At 51.7% G+C, this 23,228-nt stretch overlaps 1 protein-coding gene and 1 long non-coding RNA gene across 2 annotated transcripts in view; both read right to left on the reverse strand.

Annotated features, from left to right (window-relative positions):
• Window positions 1-22,282, reverse strand: part of LOC138681975 (uncharacterized) — an 82,869-nt gene extending 60,587 nt beyond the window's left edge. The window contains exons 1-3 of the long non-coding RNA XR_011322207.1: window positions 21,897-22,282; window positions 20,974-21,012; window positions 20,094-20,173 (exon numbers count right to left, since the gene is read on the reverse strand). This is a non-coding gene — a long non-coding RNA (uncharacterized lncRNA). The remainder of the gene's footprint in view (window positions 1-20,093; window positions 20,174-20,973; window positions 21,013-21,896) is intronic.
• On the reverse strand, window positions 2,606-7,476 carry CDKN1A (cyclin dependent kinase inhibitor 1A). The gene is made up of 3 exons (XM_069772099.1): window positions 7,377-7,476; window positions 4,605-5,015; window positions 2,606-4,071 (listed from the first exon to the last, which is right to left on the reverse strand). Exons 2-3 carry the CDS (start codon window positions 5,005-5,007, stop codon window positions 4,007-4,009), a joined length of 468 nt encoding a protein of 155 aa, XP_069628200.1. The 5' UTR covers window positions 5,008-5,015; window positions 7,377-7,476; the 3' UTR covers window positions 2,606-4,006.
• Window positions 22,283-23,228: the final 946 nt, after the last annotated feature.

A 23,228-nucleotide genomic window follows, 5' to 3' on the forward strand; every position in this document is an offset into this window, starting at 1 on the left:
CCGCTGTCTTTGGGAACCACAGCAGAAGTCCCCATCCTTTCCTTGTTTGCAATAGTCCAGTCAATACTGGAAGGTGTTTGGGGCAGGAGAAAAGCATCAGAGAAACAGTAAACGTTATTTTAGTAGTCTGAATAGCCCAAACTACAAGACTATGTATAACCCACAGATTATAACATCCTGCCACACACAAAACAAACCCACAACCCCTGCCACGGAAGGTCTTTGGCCCCAGAATTTGGAGATCTCCCCCACTGTGCTACTCTGATGTTTTTTTCAAGAGTCCTGCGTGAATTATTAAACCAGCTTTAAAGCCAGCACCAAACTGACTGACTGCCTGCGGTCTGCACCCACTCTGGTTTGCAAGGGAACAGGGGAATTAGATGGGTTACGTGCATTTTTGCTTCATTTTAACTGCAAAATGGGAAGAGATCCCAAGCAAGGGGAAACACTATTATCTTCAAGTTATAACTAGAATTAACATCCACTGGCTCACAGCACGGGTCTGAGCCTGGGCACTGCCTGTCTCTCCCCACCCAAGCTGGTTAAATCACTTGCAGGGAACCGGCTGCGCAGGTGCCCTTCCCCATCACACCCACCCAGTCACGGCCCAGCCCTGCTCATTTGCCATTTAACCCAAGGAAGCAGCAGCCAGCTCAGGTGCAATAACTCCTCTTGGACATTTGTAGACCAGTTCAAGGCTCAACTGTTTTTTTCTCTCCACTCTCCGAGCAAAGCTGGTGTCTGTTACCCCAGATTGAAGCAACCCCATGGCCAGGCTGGGGTGCTCAGCTTACAAAAACCACCTCTGAGCTCAGGTTTGTCACAGCTTCTTACAATCCTTGGGGCTGTTCACCTGCTGCAGAAAGACGACTGAATTTTGGCTTTGTTTTCCCTGAGGATGCTTTTTTAGGGAAAACCCTAAATGTCCCTGGGAGAGCGCATTGATTCACACCCTCTGCCCAGCAAGACTCCAGAGCCCTGCCGGCAGCCTGCGCCCGGGTTAGCACCAGCCACGGGAGGGTAGGATCAAGCCCTGCAGCACCAATGGCCCTTTCCAGCCCCGAGGAGATGCCAGGCAGGTCTCGGTGAAAAGGGATTGAATGTAGCGGGGAAAGGAGGGGAAGCTTCTGACCTCCTCCCAGTCCTACTCAGCTGTTGTGGGATCCTGGCATCCTCACTCCGTGCTGAGGCCGGGATGGGAGAGCAGCAAAACACAACCTGGACTGAAAGTGCAAGGTTTCCATCTGTCCCTCAGCGGCTGGAAGCCCATCACCATTTTGTGTCCCCTAAGCTGGGGGGACACAGTCCTCCTGCACCCAGGAGAGGTGGTGTGGGGCTGGGGTCTGCCAGGGGGTGCAAAACTGAAGCCCAGGTGCCAAGCTCCCTCTCGCACTGCAGAGCCAGCTCCTGGCTGTCCTCAGAGCCCCACAAACAGGGACAAGGGGGTATTTGCTGATTTATTTCTTGCTTCCTTCATTACCACCGCTCCTGACAAACAGGAGGTGACAGCAGAGGGGAGCAGCTGGCAGCGGCCAAGGGGGCTGGAAGGACTGATGTAAGGGGAAAGATTAAAAGGGCTGTATCTGTAGGGCTTGATTCAGCAGCAGCTAAAAGGCTGCATGATAGTGCTCTGCAAGCATTTCAAGGGCATCAGCACACACAGGTGTCACCCAACACTATGGAGACAGGCAGAAGCTTTAGGGATCCTCAGCTGAACACCACCACGAGGTTGTTGTTACCATCAAAACTTTATTTTCACCTGGATACTCTGCAAATCAGGTCATTTATCACATTAACCATAACTTCAGCTCACAGTCCACATACAAAGTCTTGCTCAGTCCTCAGAGGAAGCAGCTGATGGTGGAGGCATCCCTGGCTCCCAGGGGATCTCAGCCCTGGTATCCAGCAGGTCCAGTCTCAGTCCCACCCCTGGGACTTGCTGCAGCATGCTTTCAGCAGCAGTGCCACCATGTGCTCTTATATGTCCCCATCCCCACAGCATGGGTCACCCTTATTGGCCTGGGCACCCAGGACCCCTTTAAAGGAGGAGGGGAGACACGACCAGCTTGCCCATGGCCAATAGCCACTTGCCACATAAGATAGTGTGCTGAGGGTTAGTAGCAGACCAGGGTCACAGTGAGAAGGGGAAATGATGTGGGCAGCAGATGCCCACGGTGAGATCCCACATACATGGCAGTGGCTTCTGCTAGGGACAACAGTTGGCAGCACCAATCCTGTGCCCTGGTCCATAGTATACGGCTGTCCCAAGGGAGCAGAGTTAAGCACAGGGGTTGTGGTGAGGTTTTGCCCCTCTCAGCCCTTGCACAGCTCCCCATCCCCCTGCTTTGACAGCTCATGCTGCAGAGGAGTCACCCAGGGCTGCACAGCCCCTTCCCCCAGCCAGCTCAGCTGAAAGCGCAGCCGGGTTTGTGCTGCAGCTGCCTCTGCTCCAGACAGCCCAAAGGCAGCTCCCAACTGAGGGCTGCACCCCCAGAGTGACCCCCAAGTCCCCAGAGCCCAGCAGGGACCCAGACCAGAGCAGTCTCCTCCCCACAGCCAGGCCCTGCTCCCAGCACAATTATTTCCATTAACCCAGAGACACCAGTTCCCTTACACAAGACAAGTGTTTATTCAGAGTTAACATTTATAGACAATCAGGTATTTCCCCTTCCTCTTCCCCCCACATAGACTTAATAGCATTTTTTTTATAAATAAACATTTAGTGCTGGGAGCTTGCCAGCTTCACTGACAGCAAAGTGCATCGTGGTGCAAGGCAGGAGGTTGACTCCATCCCTTTTCTGCCTGGGACCATCTTGCACCGGTTTCCAGAGTCCAAATCCAGCAGAGCAGGAGATGAACCCCATGAAAGTGCTGAGACCTGACAGCATTGAGTCCCTCAAGAGCAGAGACTCATCCTTCAGAGCTGGGACCAAGCAGCCTTTGCTCTGGGACATCCTTTGGTCCCAGAGGTGACTGAAGCCGCTTGCTCTGCGGAGCCAAGCGAGGATCCTCTCTCCCCCCAGCCCCAAAGGGGAAAAAGTCCAGGAAAAAAAGCTACGATTTCATCTTTCAGTGTCATCCTTGCTGGTGAGCAGGATTCCCTCCCTAGAGCAATCCAACAGAGCCAGAGCAGGCAGCTCCCCAGCCTGGTGTCAGTGTTGAAGGAGGCAGGAACATGGGGGCAAACAGCACCACTCCACAAGCCAACAAGGTAAAAAAGTGGGGTTTTAGGTCAGCAGAGTCCAGGGGACCCCAAAGCCTCCCAGGCAGCATTGGTCCCACAATGAGCTCAGCACTGGAGACCTCCAATGGGTTTGTCATCATCTGCAACCCATCTCTGATGGGTGACAGCACCAGTGAGTCACCCCAAGGAAGGGCTGTCTGGGAAACAGCGTTTCCTCTCCCAACCAGCCATGGGAAGGAGCAGCCCCCGCGTCACTCTGCTTCCACGCATGGACAAGGGCTTGTCACCACTGGGTCCATCCTGCTGGGAAGAGGGCCACTACCACATGCCAGCAACCAGTGTGTCCTCAGGGCCAGGCTGTCCCAGGGCTCTACAATCCATATCAGTGACCCTTTTTTAAGGATATCTGGTGCCACCAGGTGGCTGGGACACAAGTGTCCTCCACAGCCAGCCATCAGGCAGGGGAAGGATCACAGCAGGATGGTGCAAGGGTGATGCTTGACCCCACCACCACAGGGCAGAGGACACATTCTTTCTTCTCTGCAGGCAGGGCAATGCCTTAGTCCCACCAGGCCCATTTCAGTTCTCCTCCATCCCCTCCGTGGGGCTATAAGCCTCAACGTGGGCTACTCCTATACATTGCACACAGTGAAGGTCCCTCAGGACCCCAGAGCTACTCATAAATAGGAAACTACAGACTCTACATTGCTTCATACAGACAGCTTACACAGTACAGGGTGGGGGAAAAGAGCCATGGACACCCCCAGGGCACATCAGCATCAGCAGCTGTCCCCGATGGCAGAGGAGCCGAATGCCACCATGTCACAGCTTGGGCTTGTCAGGCTTGGTCTTGTCAGGGACAATCCTCCGCTTAGAGCTGTAGAAGTCTGGAGGGAAGAAAGAGAGGGTTGGAAAGTTCCTCCAGCCTGTTGGGAGCAGTGGGGCAGGAAGAGGGAGGTGTCCCCAGGGAAGCAGCCCAAAACCCATCCCAGGTGGGCTCCACCTTAGAGCCACCCACCCAAAGCTCCTGGAGAGAAGAGCCTGTAGATCTCCACCATCAATTCTGTTTGGTCTCACCTGCATTTCCACTCCAGGCCCTGATCCTAGAGGACAGGCTCAGGCCATGGGAACGGAAGGTGATGAACTATTCTGGGGCATCTTCAGTGATAAAACCCATAAGCCCAATGTAAGCCCCCTGCCTAACCCCCAGCAACCAAAAGGCACCCAGTTTGCAGCCTTTTCCCCTTGGAAGATGGGCTCTGGTCCCCCAGGAGAGAGATGCATGGAGGGTGGTCCCCTCCCCAGGAGCCAGGCAGGGCTCTTGCATCCGAGTCCCCTCCATCTGTCCCTACCAGAAGAGCCATGACACCACCAATGCCACCAAGCACACATGGAGTGACACCAAGCCTCCAGCACTCACCTTTGATGGTGGTCTGCCCACGTTTCAAGCTCTGCAGGGAACCAGCCCTGTAAACCTCCGAGTTCTGCTGAGACCCCTCTGAGCAAATCCTGCCAAGATGGTCCTTGGGGGGGACCTTGTAGACCAAGGAACTCGTGCTCTCACTGCTGGTGGCCTTGATCAGGCTGTCAACCTCCTGGTGTGGCTGCTCAGCCAGGAAGACCCTCTCCCACTTGAAGTGTCCTTCCAAGGGAGTCTCCGTCTCAAAGTTGAAGTTCCAGCGCTGCTGAGCTTCTTCCAGTTGTTGCCTCAACAGGTCCTCAAAGTCATTCTGGAGCTGCTGGTGGTCCACAGGGCCAAAGAGGTTCCGGCACACCTTGCTGCTGCATGGCATCTGCGCAGCCCTGCTCTGAGACAGGGGCATTGTGGCACCTGGGAGGAAAGCAGAACAAGTTACTGGGGTGTTGGGCAAGACACGAGCAAGCCCAAGGGCCAGCACATTTGCTACCAGAGCAAAGCACACGGTAGCCAAGGTGGGACAAGCTGGGTTGGGCTCTGCAATGAGGCAGCCTGGAGGGGACCTCCATCTGCCAGCATTCATCCTGGACTCAGACATTTGGTATTTTAGTGGTGTCTTGGGCAGAGGCTTGAGCCTGACTGAAGTCAAACACAGCCTGCTGTGATGCAGAAGGATGGGGAAGGTGCAAATGTTGATGTTCCCCATTCCTCCTCCAGCAGGTAAAGCCCTGCCAGAGCAAAGCATCAGGGACCTCAAATGCTGCCACCGGTTCCATCCACAACCCTGCTGCGTTCCCACTTCCACACAGGCACAAGACAAGTTGGCACATGGGCAAGTGAAGCAACAGGATGTTTTTCTGGCCAGTTTCTTCATCTCAAGAACCCAGGCCCAGTGGCAAGAAAGCCTTTTAAGCAACCGTAAGAATATGCCACAAGCTTGACCACTTAACCACCCCCATTATCTGCAAGAAGCTGTTGGGTAACCAGAGACAAGACCCTGTTTGTTTTTTTTCAAATCGGTGCCAAAAGTCTTGACCTTCACAGTAAATGGCAAAGCCTTTCCTTCCAAGCAGTCCTCCCCCTTACACATGCATGGGGCTAATGGATCCCTTGCACCACCCACAGTTATGAGCAACCTCATTATCAGAGCAAAGCAAACAATGCTCTGGGATTCGACAGCTTTTGGAGCTAAGGCTTGACCCTGCTTGGATAGCCGTGCTCATTAAATCTGCTTTAAAAAAAGATTCACAGAAATAGAATCCATGTGTGCAAGACAGCTTTCTCATTGCCCACCCAATCTAGAGCCCCCAAAGCCGGGACCACAACAGACGCCCAGGCTTGCACCTCCAAACATCCCCAGGGATGGGGTGTTCAGCCTCCCACAGGGAAGCTTTCTGCCCAAATTCAGCACCCCCAGCCCCCCCAGATCACCTGCACCACATTACCAGGCATGCCACCAGCACAGCATGCCAGTGGGTAGCTGGAGAGCCTCCAGGCTGGGGAGACCCTGCTCCATCCCTGGGGCCACCTCAAAGCTCTGCCCTGCCCCAACCCGGCCCCGCTCCCAACACAGACTGACCATCCTCAAGTAAAAATAGAAATCCAGTTTCCTATCTCCTGGCAGTCAGAGTACATAAACAGGGTGACCTCATTGCGAGGCAAGTCCCAGCATGTCCAGGCAAGCCCTGGCAGGTAGCAGGCAGGGGACGTGTTTCGACACCCTGACCGGACACCCTCCAGCCCCCCCCGCCTGTGTCAGGCATCGATCTCCCCATCCTCAGGGCACCCCCATGGCCCAGGTACCACCCCAGAGCCCCCACACCTCGAGATAACAGCTTTGCCCCGACTCATGATTGCAGATTGTCAGAGCCACCAAATAGGGAAGGACCAGGGCCAGGTCACCGTCCCCTCCCATGGGGCTGGCGTTGCTTTTTAGCAGCCTCTCCAAAGCTTCAAGGCTTCCTGCAACCCAGCTGGAGAACCCCAAGACTTGAGCAAAGAGGTGATGCAGGTGCACGGTTGCGTTAAAACCTCACCCAGCCGGCCGGGAGCTGAAGGCACTCCCAGGGACACACACGCACCCTCGCCAGCCCCACAGGCACCTGCGACACCCGGGACCAGTTACACCAGTTGGAGGAAGGCTTAGGGAGCAGGAGGGGCAGGGCAGCACCCACACCTGGGGGCGGATGGAGCCGAAAACCGATGTCACCCCGCGCCAGGTGCCTCCGCGGGGGGGGGGGGGGGGGAAGGCGCAGAGAACGCCCCGCTCATGACACCGATGAGCCCGTGGGTCTTTCCAGCCGCGGGGAGGGGGGTTATTCCCGAGCCCTCAGGGAAAGGTCTCCGGATCCCAACCCCCGAGCGGCCGCCCCCGCCCAGCCCCGCGGGACGGGGGACACGCAGGGATGCTCCGCGGCCGCGCCCCGCACCGCGCCCCGCCGCCGCCGGGGGGCGAGCGCAGCCCGGACCGGGGCTCCGCGCCCGTCCCCGAAACGGGGGGCGGCGGCTCCGGGGGGGGGGGGGGGGGGCTCCCCCCCCCCCGGGACCCAACCACCGGGACCGGCCCCGCTCCCTCCCCCGCGCTGGGGATGCGACCACGGGGCGGAGCCGCCGCTCGGTCCCGGTCCGGCTCCGGCGCTTTCCTCGCTCCCCCTCCCCGAGCCGGGCACCGGCACCGTGTGTCCGTCCCCCGCCAAAATCCGGTGACACCCCCCGCGGGCAGGGAAGGGCCAGAACCACCGGCCGCCCCCGCGGGGCCACCCCCGCCGCACTCACCGTGGCGTCGCGTCTCCCGGTGCCCGTTGCGCCTCGTCGCGCTTTATACCGGAGCGGGGCGGGGCCTCGCCGCCGCTCACCGCGTCGCCCGGGATTTCCCTCCCGCCCCCGCCCCGCCCCGCCCCGCCCCGGGACCGGACCGGCACCCCCGGGGAGCTGACTCGGTCCTGGCACGGCTCCCCCCTCCCCCAACGCTCCGCTCCGCATCCCGGTCCCCGTTCCCGGGAGTGCACCCGGTCACCGGGTGTGGGGAGTCCCATCCTAGGGGGGCTGCAGGGATCCTGCATGAGGGGATACAGAGACCCCCTTCCGAGGGGGTGGAGGGAGTCCCCCCCGTTAGGAGATGGAGGGATGTCCCCATCAGGGGATACAGGGAACCCCTTCCTAGGGGAATGCAGGGACTCCCCCCCCCCAGTTAGGGTATGGAGGGACATCCCCATCAGGGGACGCAGGCACCCCCTTCCGAGGGGTGCAGGGATCCCCCCCATCAGGGGACACAGGGCTGCCCCCTCCCCATGGGGAGACGCAGGATCCTTAGAGAGCAGCGCTTCAGCTGGCTGGCAGGGCGGGGGGGTGCTCCACATCCCACCCAGGCTTCCCTGCCCAGCGGGTCACTAGTGCAGAGGATTTCAGTGGGAAAGGGGGATAACGGATTAAGGAAGGGGCGACTCTCTCTGCCCTTGGGGTGCCCACCTCAGAGCCACGCCGGGATGGTGCTCCCCTGGTCCCCAGGCACTGCCCGACCCCCTCCTAGGCCACCCTGGTCTCTCCTGACGGATTTTCTCCTGGGGGCCTGGCTCTGCTCTGTCAGCTGAACCCCCCTGGCACCCGGCTGCGGGTGTTTTGGGAAGGATCTGCTGGTCTTGAGTCCTGCAGGCTCCTGGGCAGGGATGAGGAGGAAGAACAAGTCCGTGCATGTTCTGCAGGAACCTGTGGGAAGGATTCGGAGGGATTTGTGGCTTATCTGGAAAATGCATCCAAGTCCACAGGCAGGAAAGGTCTGAGCCCAGGGCAGCTTCTGCTGGGGTTAAATGGCAAGGCCGGAGGGCACCCATCCCCTGTGCTGCAGACAGAGCGGGGTCAGCGGGTCTGACTCTGCCCACAGCGCGAGAGCTGATGCCCTCAGAGTCAGCTTACCCCGGTGCATGGAGAGGGGGGCCGTATTCTGCAGCACCCTCCCAGCGTGGCATAATCTACCCAGGCGCCTTGGGCATCACGACTCGGGCAGCAAGGGTGCAAACGCGGTGTATTCCTGAGGGGCACGAGAAGGTGAAAGCACACTTCCAAGGGACAAAGACCAAGTTAAAGGGGTCTCTTGGGAGTGGCAGGCACCCCCGAAGGCCCCTGGAGCCGGCGGGTGCTGGGGTGCTGAGCAAGACCTTTGGCGTGCAAAACACCCGTGCATTTCCTGGCTAGACCAGCAGCTTCCCACCGGCCCGAGCAGCTGGAGAATATGTTTGGGCATGTTTGGCTGAAGGCTGCCACGCGCTGCAGCAGCATTTGCCATTGCCGGTCCCCCCTCTGCGGCGCTGGGCCATGACGTTTGGGTCATCGGCGGCTGCTCACCCCCTCGGCTGCCTCCAAGCTGGCACGGTTGGATGGGAGGAAAGGTGAAAGGAGGATGGGGAATGTGAAAGCATCCTAAATTAATACTACACGCTGCAGAAAACCCATCCTGGCAAAGCTGGGGATGCTCCCGAATTCCGCCTGTCTTTCCGTTCATAAATACGCAGGGAGAGGAGGGGGTGAGCTGGAACAGCCTTTCCTCGCAGGGAAGCTGTCGCTAATGTTTCTATGTGGGAATGATTTTTGCTCCTGGTTGCAAAGAGCAGCTTTTAGAGCCGCACTGCGGAGGGCTGGATGCGTCGCTGTGCAGTAGCGGATTGTTTCCTCGCCAACCGCCAGCTCTGCTCCACCTGCAGTTTGTTGGTTCGCTCCTTCTGGATGTGAAGAAGACGAGATCGGCACTGAAGGGAAGCCCAACACCGTTCCAGTCGCAGCGCTGTGGGCATCCTCCGCCGGTCAGCGCAGCCTCCAGCTGCCAGCCAGGGCTCTCAGATGAAGCAGCATTTACTGAGAGGATGCTTACTGCTTAAACCAGCTCTTTTTTTAAATTTTTTTTTTTCATAAAAGCCCCCCTGAATACACAAAAGGGAATGGGACCATCAAAACCAGCAGCTTTTTAAATTAGCACCCAAAGTGGCAGAGGAAGGAGTGGTCTCGCTTATGCAACCCACAGCAAACGCTGATGCAAGAGCAAGGAATTAAAAAAACAAAGTGACGCGAGATAACCGACCAGCCTTGCCTGATGCTAATATTCCCAGTTACACAGGGAATACATTCCAGGTCAAAACCAGCCAGAAAATAAATTGGACATAGATTTTCCCTTAGGAAAATAACTGTCATTATGTCTGTGATTTTTTTTGGTGGGGTGGGGTCCTCTCCCTGCACCCCAGAATGATGGGGGGGGGCAGGTTTCTGGCTGTTGCGAACTCCGCTCTCGCTCCCCTTCCTCATGCCCCCACACCAGGAGCTGAGGACCTCCGGCTGCACGGCAGCACCAGCATCAGAGGAGACCTCAGCAAAGTGGGTTACTGGAAATGGGAAGTGGGGAGACGAATGGCGTCAGGGTCTGGGTCAGACAGTCCATGGTCAAGTCTGCAGTGGCATTGCTAGAAAAAAAGGGGGAAAAAAAAGTGTGATTAATACAGAAGGCGGTACAGGAACTTTAAAAAAAAAATCCCAAAGGTGACTCATGATGTTCAGCCCCAACAAGATGTAGTAGTAGGAGGTCAGAGGCACAGGGCTGGGGACCAAGATCGGCGTGTTTCCTTCTCACCATTTATAGCCACTGAGTGGGAGCTGTCAGCTCTCCTGTCCCAGGCTCGCCCTTCCCAAGGGGTGTCCCAAACCCCCACCTGGGAGGGGTGTGATCCTGGGAGAATCCGTCCTTGTAATTTGCTTGAAAAACCCATCCTGATGCCTGGAAGCAAAAGGAGCATATTAAATGAATGCATATTTCATAGCCTTCAAAGTAACCTTCTTCCCAGCACCAGGGGCACCTAAATACCAAGTGACACTTGCTGCCTTGGCCGGGGCCCCTTGGGAGCATTTCCTTCCCGGGGGGATCTCCCCAGGTGGGTCCCGCAGACACCGAGGGGAGGGGAAGCCACTGCAGACACAGATGCAAATACATTATTCACAGTGGGCAGAGTTGGTACGTGACTCAGCCCATCCTCAGCGCTGGCACAGCCGGGGTTTCGTCAAGGGAATGTGCCCGGGCACATCGCCTCTGACACCAAGTTTCATCCTCTCTGGGGACTTGGGGAGCAGCACCCCTAAAAGCCAAGGAGATGTGGGTGGGAGCTTTGGCATGGAGCAGGGGAATAATTTGTCAGGTGAAGAAGTCAGGGTTTGAATGCCCCAGCCTTGGGTGAGATGGAGAAGAATGGGGAAACGTGGCTTTGTGGAACCACGTAAGGTAATCCTGACCCCAAAGGGAAGAACCCAACATTGCACCAGGGAAGGATCTCAGCCCGTTTGATGGGAATCACACACTGAGATCCAACCCATGCTTATAACAACTGTTTTAAATGCACATGAACACCTACATGTAAGGATTTTATAAAGGCTGACTACAAAATGTCATTAATATATAAGCATGTGATTGACCTGGAAACGTTTTCCCAGACAGAAGCCTGCCAGCGCCGACCACAGAAACGAAGCGATCCGTGTGGTGCCTCACCCAGCCCTCCCCAGCAGCAAGGAAGGTTTGGAGATTTGGTGGTCAAAGGTATACGTGAAGTGGTTTTTGGTGGGGGGGGCTGGAATGTAATATTCCTGTTAGATCAACCAATGTAGCAGGAAGAAACAGAAAAGGGTCAGGCAGATGAGCATCCTTCAGGTCTTTTGGGATAGAGTTGGCAATGACAGATCAGGGCACACTGTGTTATTTTTCAAGGGGGGATAAATGTAAGCTCTGCAAAAACCTGAATTTCTGCCCAGGGAAACAACCTGAGAGTGGGGGAATTAAGACGGGACCTCTACCCCAGCACAGAGAGCGGGGACGAGCGCACGGGCTTTGGGGTTCAGTCCCGCAAAAACGCATCATCCTACACCCCAAAGGTCTGACCAGGGCTGACTCTTTCCCTCCTCAAACACCTTTTACTTGCAAGAACACCCCAGGCAGGTGTGAAATCGCTCAGCTCAGGAAAGCAGATTGACAGGCAACTAACTCTAGGTGTAAGAGGCTGTGCTGAGGACAAAGCCCTGAAACAAAGCCCCGCCTATTCAGGCAGTAAAAACCCTCTTCAGCAAGATTCAAATCTCCAAGATTTTTTTTTCTTTTTATTATCTCTACTAACAAGCTTTTTTCTTTTAAGTGGGAAACGTGAAGGCTCTTAATGAAACACTCACGCTCCAGCAAAAGTCTAAATGAACCCAGTGTTCGGCTGAATGGCGTTTATATCCCAGCGAAGACTGTTTTCCCATCAGCTCTTTGAAGTGCCCAATTAAGTGATTTTATACTAATAGGATTTTCCCAGGAAAGAAAGACAAGAATGACAAAACGCTGAATGCTTGATTAACTCTGCCCCTAAAAGAACTCAGATCGTGTTAATTGACTGTTTCCCTGCCATATACAGCCCTTGTTTGCTCCATTTATGAAGGCATTTTGATGAGACACCGGACCCAGCAGAGTGGAAATAGAGTCCCACCAAGCACAAATGGGGGATGAGACAGTCCCTAAAACAAGGCCTTTGCTTACTGGAAATATTCCTGGATGCGGGAGCTGGGCTATGAATTGGTTGCTTCATTCGGCCCCTCACTCATTTTCATCCAAGATTGTTTTTAGCCCCATTCACAGTCATTAACGTAATTGCTTCACTGACTTTCCATGAGCAGCTTGGAAGCTTTGTGGGTTTTTTTTTTTGCTGGCAGCAAAGGACCTCATTGTTCAGAGCGCAGCGAGGGCAGCAGGGAGTACCTGGCTTCAAACCTCGGGCTCGTTTGCCTGTTTATTTACTTGCTGCTTTACCTCATTCACTACGACCCGAGAGCAAGGCAGGACCATGCAGACGGCTGGCACCCGCAGAGGGGGCACGGATGCCCCGCTGGGAATCGGGGTGAACGGCTCCAGCCTTTTGCAAAGCTCCTTGTGGGGAATAAGGTCCATCCAAAATGTCCACAGGTTTTTTTTTGCAGCCAGCTCTTCCCCGCAGGCATCTCGGCGAGGGCAGGGGAAGCTTCCCGTTGGGGTGGCAGTGGGCAGGGGGAGGAGAGGGACTGCTCCAGGCCCACCGGGACCTTCCACAGCAGGATTCGCTGCATGGGTGGGAATAAGCAAGCGGAGTGTGGGGCAGAATTGCTCCCATCCATGCGGCATATGGGGTCCCCAGCCCTCGGCAGCTCTTGGTGCAGCCAGGCCTGTGGGAAGCTGTCGACCGACATAATTTCTTCCCAATGGATGACATGTAGCACAGCGCTGCTGACGAGGGATTTGTCGCTCCCCAAGCTGTGGCGTTGCTTGAAATCTATCAGGAACACGATCCAGCCCTTTATAGCCATGCGTGAGAAGGAGGTGACTACGGAGAGCTGTTGACTAACGCTTGCTCACGATGTGAGCTTTAAAAACAATCCCCACAGTCAGACACAAGGATGGGGTGTCTGCGAGGCAAGTCCCTCCACTCCCGCTTGTGGAGGTAGCGACACCAAACCCCAAACCCACGGCTCTGGGAGACGCATGCCGGCCTGCTCGCCCATCCCGGCGCCCGCCGGCACTGCCAGGCGGTGGCTCAGCGTGTGTCAGTGTCTCCTGGGATCTCCCCGCTCATGGCACGCGTTTCAGGAATCCTGCCACCCCGGGTGAGGGTGGGTGCGGGGTCGTGATTCACTTCTCCCTTGTGCTGGGGGGTGAGGAGTGGGGCTGGGTGTGGGGCAGAGGAGAGGGAAGGGGCAGAGCCAGGGACAGATCAGCTCTGGCACCATGAGCCACCTGAAACGGCATCTGTAGGAGGGCAGTACCCAGACCAGGCACCAAGGACAGACGGACGGACGGCTCTCTTGCACGGTGACTCACTCGGGTGCATGGTCCCATGTGGAGCAGAGGTAATGGGAGGGGACAGCTGTGTGTGTACAACGTCCAATAAAGCCATCGTCGATGATATGACCGCCGCCACCTAGACACCGGGGTAAGGGTCGATTGCACTTCCCTTTCTACATGTCAGTCGTGCACAGCAGGATTTCCTGGAGCTGGGGTGAAGGAGCAGCTTTCACCCCGCACTGAACCTCTGCTGGCCTTGACACCGAGCGCTGGCACAGAGCTGTGCCAGACCTGGCGATGGGGATGGACGCGGTCCATGCACCGTGGTGGAGCTCTGCTCAGTTCCACCAAACCTGGAATCTGAGTTGGGGAGTTCCAGGTACCACTATAAAACCTTTTTCTTGTGGTTTGAGCCTCCCTCACTGGTTTCTCTGCCTCGCTTCTGAGAATCCACATTACAGCAGGGAAAGGAAATTTGCTGAATCTTGGAGCTGCTGTCAGTAGTGCAACAGAGGCTGGAAACAGGTTAAAAACGTTCCATACATCACCCACCAGCAGTGATGCTGCACCAGAGCCCTTCTTGTCCTCCTGTAACAAACCTGGGCTTTGCAGAAGACGAAAAGATTTATAGACGACCAACTGCAATATGCCACAAAGAGGGAGACGAAGAGGGAGAGGGAGGCTGTGAAACAAGAAACATGAAAACCTCGAAATGTCCACACTCTGCAATAGGTCAAAAAATACCCCACCAGTCCCTGTCAAACTCGCCCTGTGCAGAGGGAACTCCTGACTCCAAATCTGGTGAACATTGAACCATGAGTTTCTAAGCAGGATGTGTCAACCAGGCAGCTACAAGAATTACTATTTGCAGGAGCAGCAGCATACCACACCTGAAGCCTATCTCTCTGGCTGGGGCAGCCTCCTCCCAAAAAGCTTATAATAGGACTGCATGAAAAGCTGATCAATCCACCATTTACTAGCACCAGGAAGCACAGCACCCAGTCCAGCCAGCGGGTGTTCTGCAGTGACCAACCAGGTTTTAATGTGATGGTAAATAATGTCGGTATTAGAAACGAGTAACCTCGAACATTTTCTAGCAAAGACTAATGGCAAGCCCTCCATCGGCAGCGGCGGGGGAAAGGCTGGGCGGAGCAGCAGGGCTTCCTCGCAGAGACGACGCTGAATATTGCTGAATATTCATGGACAAAGCAGCCCCTGCACGCAGCGGAGATAATACTTCTCTCTCACAGCTGGCAGTAGTGATCTTCCAAAGCGACACCCAGGGTGACACGGTGCCTCACCCTGATACCGCTGCTCCACCCTGATACCGTGGCTCCCAATGGAGGGCTGCAGCTTGCCAAGGGCCTTTCACACCACGGTGCACGTCGCCGGGCTGCTTTGCTGGCTTTTTCGGCAGCAGCATGGTGTCTGCACGTGCTATCGGTACCTCACAACCTGTCAGCGTGTTTGTGTGTTGTCCAGCTAAGTACCCAAGGACAGGACAGTCTGACTCTGACTGCAGCAGGATGAATCCTGGGGTACCACAGGCAGGCTGTGGAGTAACACCACTGCGATTGGTGGCACAATCTAGCTGGGAAGGAGGTACATTTCCCTTTTCCAATTGGGATTGCTCCCACAGAAAATCTGACAGCTAAAATTACATGTAGGACAGAGCAGAAACACCACTTGAATTGATGTGAAGATTTGTTCAACTAAGAGTTATGTCAGCTACTAAATTATTAAATAATAGATGAATGAATCACTTGGGAACATAGCGTTCCTATTGCATAGTCTATTTTATATTTGTCTGGATCTCGTGTTTATTTTAGTCCACAACAGCATTTGTTTGAAGGGCACTAACAGAATGTAACTAGTGGTAGTGCCTCAGTGACCCAGAAGAGCCTCAGCAAAACTTCAGAAATGAAACAGAAAACCGAGACAGTGACAGTATTTCTAAGAAGCCAGAACACTTCTTGCACGGGCTAACAGGCTGTGATGCTGCTTCAGCTTCAGCAACTGCTTCACTAAATGACTTTAATAGTTGCCAAGCAAAAACCGTCTTTATTTTGCCCATTTTTGGCAGGTTGAGGTGTGACATTGGAGCTAGCTACATTTCAGTAACAGGGAAGCTGAGACCCGCCTCTTTATGGCAGGTCTCAGGCGCTGTGCTATCGCCTCACTGTGCGGGATCTAAGGTCGAACCGGAGTTACTGGAACTGCACTTCTGCCCTTCGGCCTTCCGTTTGCCAAAGGGGCTGATGCTCTGTTTTTTTCACTTTTTTTCTTTTCTAGCAAAGCAACGCTGCGCTTGTAGCTCAGATTTTGGGACAGTATTTCTGGGCTATGATTGAATGTGGGTATAAGGACAGTGATTAAAACCAGCAGAAATGGGAGAAAGTTCGTCAAATGTTCAGATGCTTCATGGATCTTTATGTCAGGAGACATTGTGACATGATGGGATGGTGAGTAAGAGAAAGTAAAACTGGAATCTGAAAAGATGTCATGTTAACAGCAAAAGAAAAAAGCTGCAGAACTGCTAGGGCACTCGTCACTTCCAGCAGTGAATTCTGCTGACAGGTCCCCACAGAAGCACGTAGACGTTCGGAGATAAGAGGCGTAACCTGCTCTTCCAGGCAACGCCGGCTGCTGCAGGAAGACCCAAGGGCACGGTGCAGCGTCTCTCATGTCTCCTTTGACTTCAAACAAAAAGAAATGGAAAGACAAAGAGCATGAAACACAAGCGATCTTCTAGCAAGAATGTATTTTAGTTCCTGGTGTGACTGGAGTACAGAATAGCCCAGCTCCAGAAAGATGATCATTTTAGAGGTGAACTGCAGCAGCTCCCCAAAGGTAGCTGAAACATGTTTTTTTTAACTAGAACCACTGTTGGTGTTCTTCAAGATTGCAACTTCTCGCCCAAGCACGACCCTGGTTAGCCGAACCTGTCTGAAGGACCGTGGAATGCATCCCATTGGAAGAAAGAACATATTTAACCTCTCCATTTTCTAAGTGCAAGGCACATTCTTAAAATTATCTTCTCTGCCATAAACAAAGAGCAGCATGTACATAAAAAGAAAAAAAAAAAAATCCCTTTCTTCACAAAACCATTTGCACACAATACTCTCCCTAGGGAGAGTGTGAGAAAAGAACAAACCGCACATAAACAGAGGGTAGTTATGTCGTTTAGCGTGCTTCTGGGATGTGCTTAGATACTGCACTGATGAGCGTCTGAGGAACTCTGATAGTCTTAACCTCAAGATGCTTCTGCCAGGCAAAAGCAGGGGCAGCTAAACCTCTCCCCAAATTAGAAACACAGCTTAACATGTTAGCGTGAGGACCCCAAAACAGGGCCCTGAAACAACGTAGAAAGCAGCAGAGTTCCCCGTCACCCAGAGTCTTCAGAGCAGGGCTGCCGCTGAGGATGGGGCATGAGCCACCTAGTTCTGCCACTGGATAGCATCTGTCTGTCCTCTTTTGGCCAGGACACACTGCTTAGTGGCTCTCCCTGGTTTAAGAATCTTTGGGGAGAAGTGAGGGATGTCCCTGGCCTTAGAATATCAACACAAACACTTCCTTGCAAATTTAATTTCAGAGTAAGACAAGCCACAATGCTCTCTACCTGTGGGGAGTGAGTGTTCCCAGGCTGGTTCCTTCTCACAGAAGCAACCTGGAAGCCTTAAATCCTTCAATGTGTTGCTGCATTAAAAATAACACTTGGTAATTATACCCTGAGAGAAGGGCTGTTCGCAGTCAGTGTTTACACATTTCCCATATTTCTCTACAAGTTGCTAATTTTGTTCCCCATCAAAAACCCACCCAAGTACGTAAAACCAGTCATCTGCTGTGAAGCAGCCGTTCTGAGCCAGCCTAAGGGCCAACTTCTTCATTCAGCTGAGGAGTAAAATACAAAGTCAGAAACCTGAAACTGATAAAATCTTCCCAGTTCTGCAGACTCCCTCATGCACGAAAACCACAACCTGCTTCCCCGCAGCATACACTGTCTCTAGCGTTTCGGGTTTCTTTCCCTCCTTTCCTGTTGGTAGTTGAAACTACTGAAGGCTACTTGTCCCCCACCGTTCCCTCCCCTCCACGTAACCACAAGAGGAACCGACGTGCCAGCAGAGAGGCTGGCTCCCAGGCAACAAGAGCTGCAATCCCACAAATCAAACCCTGGTAGAAGCACTTATTAAAAAAGGGAACACAGCTGTGTGTGGCACATGATATCATCTCAGCCCTTGGCTGCCTTTCATCTAACACAAACATCCCCAGAGGAGCTGGTCTGTCAACATTTTGAGACCAAACCTGATGTGGAATCAGGCGGACAGGAGCCCCAGCCGGCTGACGAGGCCACCCCGACCTCTGCCGGGGAGCTGCGACAGTGCACAGCAGCAGCCACCTCACCACCAGCCTGAGCCGTCTCGGCTGCGAGCCCGACACTTCCCAAATTCCTCATCAGGCCATACAGGGTAAGAAAAAAGACGGCGCATTTTTCTGTACCTTTTAAGCTCACCACGCTCCCAGTTTAAGATCATTTAGGGCTGTGTGTGCCTTTTGCACCACCTGCAGCGTTCCTGCTTTGCAGTGAACATGAGGTTGGTTGTGCTTGTACCACAGCACGCTGGGCCAGGGGCTGTCGAGAGAATCGTGGAATCATTTAGGTTGGAAAAGACCTTTAAGATCACCGAGTCCAACCATAAACAGTACCTAAGTAGTTAAAAAAAAAAAAATCATGACACTGCACCCCAGCTGCTGTGACAAACCACACACATTGTCCCCACTCCCCTTTCACACACCCCCTTTCTAGGCAGTGTGTGAAGTAGCAGTTTCTTTCCATTACAGCTTTGCCATCATCTTGTCCCCGCCTGGACACCACAAGTGAAGGAAATTAAACCACAAGACTGTTCAGTATGATGGATTTAATCTAAACGGACACGACTGAAACGGATGTAGCTCATCTTCTCTTGGATACAGGAAAAAAAGAGGCCATTAGGCAGTTTGGGAGCTCTTAATTGCACTCGAGCCATGCCAGGGTTTTACACTCCATGTGAAATCTTCATGCAAAGCTTCAGTTTACAGACTAGTCATTTCAAAACTGACAGATACGAAGAATACCTTAAATGTCATTACCAACCCACAGCCAGGATGCAAAAATATTGTGAACCTTGGTATCTCCAGCTGCTTTTCTGAGTAAGCATGTTGGAGCTCACCATTAGGCAAGGAGCCAAGCCAGTATCATCTACCCAGCTCACCTAGGCTGCATTTCTAACACTGGTATGAGATGCCAGTGATGCAACGAGGCCCTGCCCCTCGCCGAGGTGCGAGAGGGTATGGAGCACAGCTGCAGGTAGTGACCTGCAACTTACAGCAGCATTTGAACAGTTCACAGGTGTGTTGCAGTGAGATGTGGCAAGTGTCACCTTACCCCATACCACGGAGCGCATTTAATTTGAACCCAATTGCACCACAAGACCCAAGTGCACGTTCTGCAATGCAAATGTATATAGCAGGTACTCAAGTTAAATACTAAACAACAAGTTGTAACCAAAACTTTAATCCCAAGGATCTCACAAAAGACATTTTACAAGTGACATGAAAATTCTTGTACAGTAAAGAAATGTTTAATTCATAATTTTTACAATGTACCATTACACACTCAACACATCCACTCCAGTTGTCAGTTCTGCTGTGTATTTGGTCTATTCAGAGGTTCTGGAACAGATGGTCTCAACAATCATCTATTTAAGAAGTACTCTAGTCACATGAAGTACAAAATTAACTGACCCTACGGCTAAAGATTTATATTTCATGTAATATAAAGTAGCTCACTTCCAGGTAATGGAAGTCAGAACTAGAGCTCTGGATAAAACTGCAGCTCAGTCACTCCCTTCACAGGCCGCTCGCTCGACGTTCCTGACTATTTCCGAGAACTGTCCTATGAAGCATCTGCGTCTTGTTCTGGACAGATGAACACCGCTCATGGCCATGCTTCCGCAATGAACACATCTTCATTGCATGCCTCCTTCCAAAAGCTGAATCCCAGCAAAACATTCCCCAACACGTCAAGACCAGAAGCATTCTATCTATGCCAGACAAACTGCTTACCATTCAACGCAACAAAAAGTTATGCATAATGGTACATTGTAAAGCGATTAATATTACAAATCATATGATCTGCTCAGAACCATATACAGATTCACATCTTTACATTTGCCACCTGTTACAAGATACAAGAACAAAGCAAGTTCAACAGCTAAAACATTTTAAAAATGCACCAAGCTTTATGAAGTTTCAAAACAAAACAATGTTCTGTACATACTCCTCCTGTCCTCAGATCTAATGACTTCCTGTACACAGCTCCTTCTCATAGTCCTATTTCCTCTCATTTGACCTGGAGCGACTAAAGAAGAAAAGACACATTAGTAACCAGGTGCCGAGAGCAGCAGATCTTGCTTTAAACCCCTCAGCCCCAATCAGTAGATGGCAAGATAAGCATTTAAAAAATAATGTTCGTTTAATAAAACTGAGTATTTAATTCTTAAAGACAAAGAACTTCATAAGACACTAGAGATGATTCTCCACCACAACCTTCTTCAGTATTACCAAGACATGGAAACAATCACTTTCACAGTTTTACTCAAAATGCATAACCACTAAAAGACTCATCCTACCTGCGAGACCCTGGAAAAGGAACCGAGAAGGCTTGTGATTCCTCTCCCGTGAGAGTGATCCTCTCTTTCTTCTGTCTCTGGAGAGGGACCTGGTGGAGATTAAAATGCAAGACGATTATAGCGTCAAAGCAAAGCTGAATTAGGTTAACAAGGCTATCTACAAAGCTTCCCTTCAGGAAATTACGTTTTTAACTACTCAACCAGGGGAAACCTGTTAAGATTATGATATTAGCCTTCCTTCAGGTAAGGATAATCAGCTTGAGCTACACAACACAGCTTAGGTTGTGTTGATCTATTCCTTTGCAGCAGTTTACATCTGTTCAGAGTCAGACTGCAAGTGACAGTGCCTCAGCTAACATGGCGTGTCCACATATACCAACACATCCCTTACAGCAATGCAGCATCCTATGCTACAAGAACGTAAAATAGCATGTGAACTCTGGAAGCTTCAAAGACCCCAACACAAAACCATGTTACACCGCTGTGTCGTTACCACCTAACACTTTCTAGTATGGGACAGCAGAACATGGTCACTACGCTTCTTATCGTCTGTACTTGTGGCTCATGGTATCTGGAGGGGAGTAGCACATTAACACAGAAGTTTGTGGAAAAAACTGGCAGGAACCTTGGACAGCTGCAGAACAGAAGAATTAGTTACTTCCATTCTTAATATCCTTCAGCTGATAACCCTGGAATCTCAATAGCTGTGTAAATATAGTAACTCCAGGCAAGCAATGTAACAGAAGTAAACCTTTTCTCCCTTTTACCGAATTACAAAGCCTACCCTGGAGTCTATTAATGCATACAGCCCAATGTTAAACTGTTTTGGTTCATTTCTTTGTAAACCTCCTGGATGAAATCGTCCATGCTGTAATTAACTGATGCATACCTGCTGCGGCTACGAGAAAAGCTTCTCCTTCGCGGTGATCTAGAACCAGACAAAGAAATGTGAGGCCTTTTTATCAATTCTTTTAGCATTAATGGGGTGAGGCATTTCCCAACTTGTCAAACTCACTGGTGGGCCAGGGAACGTGCCAAGAATAACTGGCATCCATCATCCAGTAAAAGGCATGGAAAGATTAGGCAGTAAAACAAAGCTCAGTGTGAACAGCACGTTTCCACCACGAATTCACTTTAACTAAGAATGCTTCATAGCAGAGTTGTCCAATGCAACACTTTCACTAAATACACTGCCCAGAACACCACACCAAAGTCCCACAAGTGGTTCCAAAAACACACAAAACAAAAAAATAGCACAGACCAAATGTTTTGGAACCATGCAAGCCAAAAAGGTCCATAACAAGACATAAGAGATACCAAGTGGAAAAAAGTGAAAATGCGCTCAGTGTAAATATTGATACTGCCATTAAGTGCTACATTAGAACTGCATATTTGTGATTGTCATTTTTTAATGCCATAGAGTGTGTTTCGACTATTTTCTTAACACAATAAAAATACAAAAACAATAACCTTAGCTCGGCCCAGTTCATCCCAAAAAGTAATTGTTTTAAGTTTGAAAACTGTTAGTAAAACCCATTTAAAGGTGAATAGGATTTTTCTGGCAAGGAAAAAGCTAAGTTTGTTAGAGCTTTTATTAAAATTTAGTTTGGCATCTCACATGCAAATATACTGGTTTTTACGTTATTCACAGTGTAAGAGCTTCCATATCACCCTTAAAAGTTTTCTCAAGCAACATATGTACGTTCCACTCAATTATGCACAGCCACGCTTTGATTGAGAAAAGTAATTACTTATAAGCCGCTTACTCCTTATTTTAACCAGCAGTAAACTGTATAAGCAGGAAAAACTTACTAGTTTTTGGTTTCAACAAGCTAGAAATGGTGAGGTGAGGCTGCCGGACTGACTGCCAAGAAGAATTTGCTGAAAAGGTTTTGCCAGATGTTGCGTTGTATTTAGTTGGTTGGCGAAGGGGGTGTTGTGGATTTTTCCTGCTTTTTTGTTAGCCGAAGGCTGCTGCTGTAGTTGTTGTGAAGACATTTGGTAACTAAACAGCTGAGCTGATTGGCCGGGAATGTGTGGGCGGTCGAGGTGGCTGCTGCCGATTTGGTTAAGGTTGGAGAGAAGGCTGGAGAGAAAACAGCATGCTCGGGAACCAAAGGGCGGTGCAACCTGACGACTGGCCATGCCTGGGTCCTGTGAAACGACACCAGCCAAGCTGAATGGGGCGCGCTGGGTCACATGACGCTGAAAGGGCTAGTGACTGGCTAATGCAGACTCAGAGGGTGGTGAGAAGAGACATGCTGTGCTCTGTAACGGGTTCATTTTTATTAATAGATGGACACAAAAGCATAAAAAACAATGAAACAACAAGCCATCAGTACAACCATCTATTAGCTAACAAATACTCCTAATGTGTTATTTTGTCAACAGCAAAGGGTAAGCTTGAAACCCTGACTTGTGAGGACTTCACTCACCTGCAACAGGTAACATTCCAGTCTAGCAAACCACCGTTGCAGACTTAAACTGCCAGACAGCTAGTCTGGCTCCAAGAGACGTCAGTTACCAAAAATCCTGCTATATTTTAGAGCTGGGTTTGCATACCTCAAGTGACAGGATCGTCACATGATGCTTAATTTCCACACTAACACTCAAGTGTAAAGATTGCTAGATGTTTAGAGCCAACTGTTACTTCATCTATTATTAAACAGCTGCCTACTTGGAAAGTATTTCATTGTGTGCAAACAAAGCGGAGAAACACATCTGTATGAATGCTAAGCTGCTGTAGTTGTCATGTTTCGCCATTGATGGAATAAAGGACAGGACAGCCTAAGTTGAAGTATGGGGAAGAAAGGGAAAGTGTGACTAGAAGATGAGCAGATTTTAAGAGGAACGAGGATAGGTCCAGGATAGAGGGCGCTGACTACCAACTTGCACAGTGCCTCTAAGGACAAAAGCCAACATTCAACACACTTAAGTTCACCTCGATGTTGTGGGTTTGGGGGTTTTGTCTTTTTTTAGCATTTGCCATCTCCAAATTGTGATCAGATAGAGAATGTTATCCCATCAACATGCTGTTTAAAAAGCCTGCTTCTAGGATGCTAAGTGGTAACAGTGCCACAGCTCTATGAGAGTGTACTTTGACCTAGGGTACCTGCGACGAGGAGGAGGACTCTCCTCTCTGCG

This window comes from Haliaeetus albicilla, chromosome 26 (assembly GCF_947461875.1).
Source record: "Haliaeetus albicilla chromosome 26, bHalAlb1.1, whole genome shotgun sequence".
NCBI lineage: Eukaryota > Metazoa > Chordata > Aves > Accipitriformes > Accipitridae > Haliaeetus > Haliaeetus albicilla.

What these genes read in the sequence shown, in the direction of transcription:
- CDKN1A (XM_069772099.1), bottom strand. Translation starts at nt 5,007, where the DNA reads ATGCCCCTGTCTCAGAGCAGGGCTGCGCAGATGCCATGCAGCAGCAAG. An exon ending in TGGGCAGACCACCATCAAAG is followed by an intron (nt 4,072 to 4,604) that starts GTGAGTGCTGGA and finishes TCTTCCCTCCAG; the next exon opens with ACTTCTACAGCTCTAAGCGG.